General features: G+C 34.8%; 1 protein-coding gene across 3 annotated transcripts in view; it reads left to right on the top strand.

Annotated features, from left to right (window-relative positions):
- The window catches only part of LOC102807944 (exocyst complex component 4-like), a 36232-nt gene that overhangs the window by 192 nt on the left and 26827 nt on the right, over nucleotides 1-9213 (top strand). For all 3 annotated transcript variants that reach the window (XM_085504240.1, XM_085504239.1, XM_085504241.1), the window contains exons 2-7: nucleotides 28-68; nucleotides 5905-5993; nucleotides 6090-6291; nucleotides 6903-6991; nucleotides 7424-7500; nucleotides 8780-8954. In XM_085504240.1, the coding sequence (XP_085360366.1) occupies nucleotides 28-68; nucleotides 5905-5993; nucleotides 6090-6291; nucleotides 6903-6991; nucleotides 7424-7500; nucleotides 8780-8954 (673 nt within the window). The remainder of the gene's footprint in view (nucleotides 1-27; nucleotides 69-5904; nucleotides 5994-6089; nucleotides 6292-6902; nucleotides 6992-7423; nucleotides 7501-8779; nucleotides 8955-9213) is intronic.

Here is a 9213-nt window from a genome sequence, read left to right as displayed (position 1 = left end):
ATCTTCTTCGAATTGTTCTATTTTCAGTCCGGAATGTTGATGTCTGTAATCAGAACGCTGTCGGCAAGGTAGGAGAACGATTTCAGACTTTTTTTTTTTTATGAATCATGACATTTCTTGACAATGAACTCAAATGTAAATATACACGATTATTGAAATCAGTGTTGAGCAAACAGGAATATTCGTTCTCAGACGTCATCAAATATTGTTGTTTAAAATTATAGTTAGGGCGGGGGTGCAAAAAGACTTTTTTCCAATAACTCGAAACAACATTCAAAGTTGAACTATTTACAGTCCGTTCTCAGAAAACGATATAATTTTCCACAGTCCCTCTATCCACAGTCCCTCTATCAGTAAATACTGAAAATTGACTCAGATTTTGTCTGTTGGCTCTAAAATTCGGGTTCATTTCGAGAATTACTGAAGAATAATTCGGGTTCATTTCGAGAATTACTGAAGAATACAAGAAAACAAGTGTAGACAAATTTGGGTAGGAAACTGACTGTCACATTCAATAATAATACTTGATTCCAACTCAATAAATAAGCCAGTTAAAGATGGTCTGACCTTTATCTAAGCTTTCCGTTTACTTGCTACTTAAAGGGTCATAAGCTTCATTTTTCATATTTTATTTCCATGATAAAATGAGCAAGAGTAAACTTGTCAATTCATATGCATGGTATATTGATTTGTTTTTGTTTTTAGTCTGCAGGATTTGCATTTCGAATATATTACATTTTTAAATTCAAATTCTTCGAAATTGTGAAACATAATGTTTTAACTCCAATTAAAAAAAAATCTGGTTCAACCATGGTCAAAAGATGGGGCTGCCCTCTTTTATGAACCTTCCTTCCGGTGTCATCACCTATATTTTTGACAATTGTTTCATGCCATTGTATACACTGGACTACTAAAGCCAACAGTTTAGATAATAACACACATGTAGGACATTTGTTTCGCTGATTACAGATTTTCGATTATCTGTAATTACCGTTACGGTACTTATCCGGGTAAGAGCCCATGCCTGGACAAACGACCACCCCCCCCCCACTTTTGACACAATAAAGAAGTTGAGGTCATATCCGGGCACATGCCCAGGGGGTCGCATTTATCCGGGTATAAGCCCAGAGTCTTGAACATGGAAAATTGCCAAAAAGAAGGGGTGGGCGTTTGCCAGGAGATCCCCGGCAAAAAAAACGAAAATTCGCGAAAAGTGACAACAGGCAGATCGAACTACGGCAGGGAATAGAACGGCAAATGAAAACATGCAACGGAAATAAATGAACAATATGCAACACTAGAAGTAAACCAAAAATAATGTATTGCAAATAAACCAGAAATAATAAAAATCGACAGTGAGAAATCATTTGAATTAGGATTTTCCCGCCGACAAACACGCCCAATACGCGTGAACTCAAAATGAATTAAAATGTCAGGGGTTAAACTGCGTAAAATGATTTCCGGTCTCGACAAATTACGAATCAACCGTCATGCAAGATCAATAATAATCTACAAATTTACACAGTAAAAATTATAAAAATTCATAGCTGTTTGAAAAAACTTCTCAGATCTTCATTTGTACGTTCTTTGCCATCTTCGTCAAACTCAAAACCCTCAAATGTTCAAGTCGGTGCCACTGTAGCCGTCGAACAAAATCCCTACAACTTATTCCTGAAGTTCGTCGATATCGTCCCACACAATTTGGACTTAGCACTTTTAATCCACGGATTTCGCAGTCTGTCAGCTTGGCACTTTTCATTCATGTCTAATCATAATAAAGAGACAAAAAAAATGGGGTCGCTCTGCTGCCATGGCACACGATGATTTTGTTTACAGTCTAGCAATCATCTTTGACCTTTATGCATCTGCTTTACTGATTGGCTAAGAATGACATCACTACTTGTATTTCATCATAAAGGTCAAATCGTGACATTGCTTTCTTATCAGACTCGACGCTTATTAATCACGGTGAAAGTTATCATTCAGCAAGTTCCGGCGGTTGGAATGTCTCACTATATGGATATGAAATAGGAAGTTTTTTTTTATCCAACGACAGAAGAATAGTTTTCATGACAGAAATGCAATAGCGGTGATAAAAGATGGTAAAAAAGTTGGCAGTTTTCGGCGTGACATTGCAAAATTGCTGTCCCCAGTTATGGATTCGCAAGCTGCTACAAAATATTTATAAAACCAAAATAACGTGATTTCAACCTTTCTCCCAGGTACGGGTTGCTACAATATTGCAACATTGTTTTCATTGTCGACGACGCTAAAGCCGAACGAGTGCGACACTTATACGATTTGCTTGAATCGTTTCCAAGGAAGCACAAACCAAACGGCCGGCCCTTTTTAGGGCCACAACATATTTCAAAAAGAGAACTACCGTTTCTGCTTTAATATTTATTTTTATAGACTTGCTGACTGCTATGATTCTGAAAAAAATCAGCGGTGAACGCGCTGCGCTGAAGGCAGAAAGCTGTCACAGCTATTTTGCGTTTACGCTTTGTTTTACGCAATTAACAATTTTTATAAGTATCACGACAGACTTCAAGAAAGTCAACTGTTAATACAACCACAGTCAACGAATAGAAAATAGTTTTTTTGTTTTTTGTTGAAAAAGACCCCCTGGGCGTGTGCCCGGATATGACCTCAACTTCTTTATTGTGTCAAAAGTGGGGGGGGGGGGCGTTTGTCCAGGCATGGGCTCTTACCCGGATAAGTACGGTAAAACGAATGATTTACTGAATAAAACATTGTTATTTTCGGCAAATGTTTTATGCCCTTCTATATACTACTGAAAGGTAAATATACATGTACGTGTAAGACCCTTGTTTCGGTGATTATCATATACTAGTAGTTATTGTTCAGATCGTAATATTAAAACATATGTGTTACTTTGATATGTTAGTGTGTGTGTGTCACACACAATTATTATAAATATTAGTAACCAGTAATGATAGCTTTAATTGCCCATTGTATACTTTATATTGTGCATTTCAAAATAAAAGTCACTTAAACTTTCAATTGCAAATTGTTTTTTCTATCTGGCAAATAAATTTAACAGTTTATATAAATATATATAATACCCTATGAACTGGTTATTGCTCAAATTGTTTGTACACAATTTGGTATATACCGGATTCGGCTGATACCCCGCCCATCCTAAACCCCGCCCATGGGCGATGTTTCAAATAGTGGGCGATGTTTTGGTCCACACATTGCCTGACTGAACCAACAAACATTTTTACAGACCCCAATTTTCCCGTCCGACATCTTGTATCGAGCGCGCTATTTCAAATATGACGCTAAAATAATTCACTGTAAAGCCGAAAAGCATTAAAAACTTCAATAAAACCTTTGCTGTAAACGAATTGTTGTTGCGTATTATTACACTCGAATAAAGTCTACGCTTGAAAAGAATGTTATTTACGAAGTTTAAAATATCCAAGCCTTCCTGGTTCGAGCCTCTTGGTTGTTATCAGTAATGTTTAATCTTTGTCTGTATCGCATTCCAGACAAAATGTCGGTAAACAAGAAATGGGCGAACTAAAATGTCTCCTGCGTTTCACATGCGACACGATTATTAAAAAACACAGAGTTAAGCGATCATGTACGTTCTATAAAGCTAACCTTGTACACATAATCTTGTACTGACGTGTTTTTTCTCCAAAAAAAACGTTCTCTTTCAGTTAACTCCCCAGTTCATTAGCTCTTCGCGTTCATGGTATTTGTGAGAGTTGAAAGATTTTTTGAACACATGACAAGTAACTATATTGATTTACGTACGTTACGTGATGTACGTTCTATAAAGCTAACCTTGTACACATAATCTTGTACTGACGTGTTTTTTTCTCCAAAAAAGACGTTCTCTTTCAGTTAACCCCCAGTTAGCTCTTGGCGTTCATGGTATTTGTGAGAGTTGAAAGATTTTTTGAACACATGACAAGCCTGAGTAACTATATTGATTTGCGTCAAGCTGGGTGGCCCGAATTTAAATATCAGTGCGTGAACTCAAACGCGTGGTTATTAGAGTTCAGTCGAAATGTACGTGAATATTGCGATCGAAGTGCGATGTCCGGAGTTTATTATATTATAGTAAAATTTAACTTGACGCATGGTATGGTTTATATTACATGTTCACTTCATTTCGAATAAAAAAATCACCATTGGAACATTGGTGAATCACAAGTATTTAAAATATTTTCTCGACTTTCCGTAGATACCCGACTACTATCATTTTTAATGATTTAAATGCGCCAATGTTTATGTTTGCGTAATTATTACGAATGCAACGCATTATCAAGTCGGTAATATTGAAATATTCACAGACCCAATACCCCGGGTCAGTGCCCTAACAATAGTAAAAATTAACTTGAGTTTGCGTAATTATCATGAAAGCAATACATTTAATACAAAGTTGAAATATTCAGAGCTGGTACAATATTGTAAACAAATTTGCGTAATTAGAAAAGCAGTGCACTAAGTAAACGACGTTGATATATTCAAAGCCAGTACAGAGTTGCATACAAGTTGCGTAATTACAGTACTAACGGATATAATAAAAATTTTACTAGATCGACGCGCTGACCGCAAAAGAAAAAGGTTGCTAAGGTAACGCGCCAGTTCAGCGCGTGAATTGGGGTCAAACTTCGGTCAACACACATTTGATGCCAGCATCTCCGCGCAGCAAGTTTCGCAAAGAAGTACTTCAAGTTCAATTGCGTCCCAAAATTATGTCGCTAATCACTCAGTTGTCGCAGCGTGTGTTGTGTCATGTCCATGATGCACCCCGTTTCGACTTTGACTTGCTTTTCCTTCTTAGTGCATGTTCTTGTTCACGTAAAATTCGACCTCTCACCAATGTATTAAAACACTTTGAATTTATACTTTGCATGATTATATTTTGTCAACGCGAAACATTATTTTTTCTAGACCATTTCCCGGGCGATCTTTTGGTCCACATTTTTCTAAAAAAAAATCGAAAGCTCCATAAGATCGCCCAGGGCGGGGTATCAGCGGAATCCTGTATTTGTCAATTTGAAGTGAGCAATATTATACATGTATCATTAAAACAGATCCACTATCTAATATCATACAAAACAACTGTTTGTCCTTGTGGTTTGGTGTGGTTGTTTGTCTAGTAAACTTGTTTTGACATTCTTCGCTGACATGACTGGAACGTCAGGGCAGGTTTGAGATGCCCACAGCAGATGCTTACCCTTCACGTGCATCTGGCCTGACTTCCTCATTGGGGTTTATGATGTTCTGATTCCATCGATTTTGTCAGTATATTATTTTTGACTACTGATTGTTGAAGAATGGCTAATTGGTACTTCTATAATTACTAAAGTCGTCAGGTCCATGAGACGAACAATTCACTACAATGTGAGTGTGGACTCGGTTAGCATGGATATATTGCTATCAACTATTGGTATCAACTTGGAATCCAAAATATGTGGATTATTCAGTCAATAAAACATACGTATAACATTCTAGCATAGGTATTTAACCAGATATGTGGACATTTAACATTCAGTAACCATATTGGACGCAATGATTTTTTTGGGCACACCAAAAAAATATTGTTTCTCATAAGACATAGAAGCAAAATAATATAATGAACATAGTTTATAGGGTGGGTACAATGTGACCTGAGATCCAAGCAAGCTATGGGAATCAGACCTTCGCTTATGAGTCTGTGTCACACTCGCCCAAAGACTCATTATTATATGGATAACCAAATGACAAAAACTGCAAAAAAATAGTAAATAATAACCATTTGAATTCCCGTTGCTGTCACTTCCCGTAACACAAGTAGCTATTGTTTCAAAGACTTACCGCTGATATTTGGTGATTGATGAGCAAGTACCCACAAGTTAATTCATCTTTTCATTCAAATTACAGCGAAGACTTAGAACAAAGAGAAATTGAGAAGTCAAAATTAGAAAAGGCATACAGGGAATGTGATAGGAAACTTGGAAAGCTAGTTGAAGGTAACAGTTTCCATTGTTGATATTGATGGTGATTTTAACATGTGGACATCAGTTTATGTCATAAGCTCTATCTGACGCTCTAATATGACTTCACAGCTCAATACGATGATCTACAGTTTACAATTCAGTCATTTACTGGAATATCCACTCGGATAACGAAGTCAAGGGAGAAACTGAGCACTCTAAAAGATGGTCTGACATCATGTAAAGCTCTGCTGCATTGTAGACGGGATGAAATCCGGAAACTATGGTTAGAAGGTGTGGAGCACAAAGAAGTTCTCTCTTTATTAGAGAAAATGTAAGCATTACTTTTGTAATCATCACTGCAATATTTCTCCATGTGTGAATAATATTGATGTTCAATGTAACAATTACATTGCAACTGAAAAGGCAACTGTTAGGTAGGTAGGCTTATTCTGCCGATGTCAAACATTCCTCCCAGACTAGGTTCATTTACTGTAAAACCATTTTTTTTCACTGACATTTTATTTCACTATTTTGATGTTTTGAGCGTATTCTCATTGTGTTTTAATTCCATGAATTTGTCAAGGAAACAATGAGTTTTATTGTTATTTTACATGTTCAGTAGATTTAATTTAGCGGATTTTACTTATCAGTGAAAATAGCAAAATAAAAACCCAGTGGATAATTAATGCATTCACAGTATTTGGCTATGCCACACCCATGTCCTCGCCAGATAAGGTTTGTATATATTTGCTCGTATAATCATTCAAAGCCTAATCATTAATTTGTTGACAGCTGGAAAAATATATGCATATCTCGTGTCAATCAGAGATCAAAATTGACTTTTAAGTAACGCTTCTTATTCCATTATCTTAATTTTGTCATGTATATACGGTATATGATATAAAATGTACACATACTGATATAATTGTACCTATGTTACAGTGAACATGTGAAAGAAACACCTCATAAGTTGGAAGAGTACATGAGCAAGAAACATTATTTACATGCTACAGAGTTACTCACATCAGCTGGTAAGACATTATGCTGTATTCATTGTAGGATATCCGTCATCCGTTTCGGTTTCAATTTCTTCATGTAATATGGTGTTCGTATGCAAGGGATTTTTCCATACAAAAACGATGAATTTGGTTGAATTTTGTTAGCAGTTGGCTTAATATTACCCTGGATCGTTTGGCTGTGAAGGATTGGTATTTTTTTTCTGATCTGTAGGAATCTGAAAAACATGTTTCACAACTTGTCTCTTTAGTTTCATGCCGTATTCAAGATGGCGGCCCCCATATAGTAAATATTGCATTTATTTTATTATCACTCATGCCCCAGCTAACTGTGGAACAAAGCATAGTTCATTCAGTTTATGAAATATAGAACCAGTGAACTGATGTTTTATTTTTAACAAAACTATGGAGCATTTTTTTTTTATTTCTTGTATTATATATTTGCAGTTATAACTTTGGAGGGAAGCTTGTCAGTTGTAGATGCACTTCGAGAGTTGAAAGTAGTACTTCAGAAAAAGAAAGCGGTATGTAAAAATTTGTTTTCTTGTTCACTGTCCTGTGATATCCTTGTTGTGTATAGTATTTTTATTGTTTCTGATTCTTATTCAGTAATAATAATAATAATAACTTTATTGCCTCTGTGTAAAAAGATTTACATAGGATAAGTATAGCAAAATAATAAGATATATGTAAGAATTGTACAAAAAAACAAAAGAACTTAACTAGTATTTAAATGTTAAATAAATCTTTTTGTTGTGTAAATATAATTGGCAAGTTCTATAATTATGCCAGGATCTTTGCTTGAGAGTATATATGTAAACTGTATATTTTTATTGTTGGATGAAAGTAGTGTCATAATTTTTTGGATGAAGTTTTCCCTGTGTGTGTTATATTTTGGGCAATTCAATAGAAAATGTTCTTCATCTTCAATTGAATTTGTATCACAGTTATTGCATATTCTTTTATTTATAGGTTTCTTAAGAAATGAATATCTGCCTTCCTCTATTGCCACGTTATGGTTACTAATTCTAAATTTTGTCAACATTTTTCTTTTATGAGTGTCCAGTTTATTCAAATATGGCTCAAAGATGTATTCTGTTTTAAATTTAGCATATGTTCTCAGTTTGCTATTTTACTTTGGAAATGATTTCTTTCCAGAAACTAGTATATTTATTTTCAAGGGGAAGTTTTTAAAATTTGATTAAATTGATTTTTTTGTTTTAGAAAAAGTGAAATAATAATGATAATTACTGATTTAACCTCTGAACTTCTTTACTGATAATCAGTGGAATGTATAATGGAAATTGTTTTTATCATTGACATGGTCAACAGATATTGTTCTCAGTTACAGTAGAAGGTGAACTATTCACTCTTTTTAATTTCAGCAGATTTGATGTTGAGATATTCACCAAGTTTTCACTGCTTTGAAAAGAATACATTCTATGGTCGACATTACACAGTTACTATGTTTTAATTTTGTATGTACTTGTAGCTATTGACTAAAATAAAACCTAGTGAATATTTAAGCCCTATCCTTTTCACCACTAGTTTCATCTTTTCATCACAGATTCACAAAATAGTCTTGTTTGTAGTCTACATTTTCAAAAACAATTTTGAGTAAAAACTGAACATTGATACAAATTTAGTCTTGCTCCAAAATTGGAGTACATTTCCAGAAATATTGAAGAATATAAGAAGATATTGCAGAAAAATTTGAGTGAGAAAGTCTGTTGGTGAAAGGGCTATACGTTATTCTGTAATATTACTGTAGATTTAGTTTGATTAAATGTGTTTATTATATAGGAACTACATCAAGTATTAATTGATGAAATGCACAGAAATTTATATGAGAAGTCAGCTGTGTTTTCACAGAGTACTTTCAAAAGGGGAGCTTCACATCGTGGATCAGGTAGAAAAGATGTGACCGGCACCCCAGTCAGGAAAATAACTCTCTTAGAACAAGTACATTGTAAATCAAGTAAGTACATTGTTGTTGTTGTTATTTCTAAATGCACATGAAAATCATAAATTACTCTGACCTAAATGTCATAATGGTTTTGACACTCTGAAGGCTTATGATCTTTCTCTATGTAAATTTCAAGAAAATTATCATTTTAGGGAAAACTACCAAAACAATCCAATCAATGTTTAATTGCTTTTTAGTAGATAATATTTGGTAATCGTTGTCCTTAGTAACTATTCAAAATAGCTAGATGTATCGAGCAATGGCTCTTTAT

This window comes from Saccoglossus kowalevskii, chromosome 10, assembly GCF_978046115.1.
Source record: "Saccoglossus kowalevskii chromosome 10, keSacKowa6.1, whole genome shotgun sequence".
Classification (NCBI taxonomy): domain Eukaryota; kingdom Metazoa; phylum Hemichordata; class Enteropneusta; family Harrimaniidae; genus Saccoglossus; species Saccoglossus kowalevskii.
The sequence above is the reverse complement of the archived record's forward strand: the minus strand, read 5'-3'. Positions and strand labels throughout refer to the sequence as shown.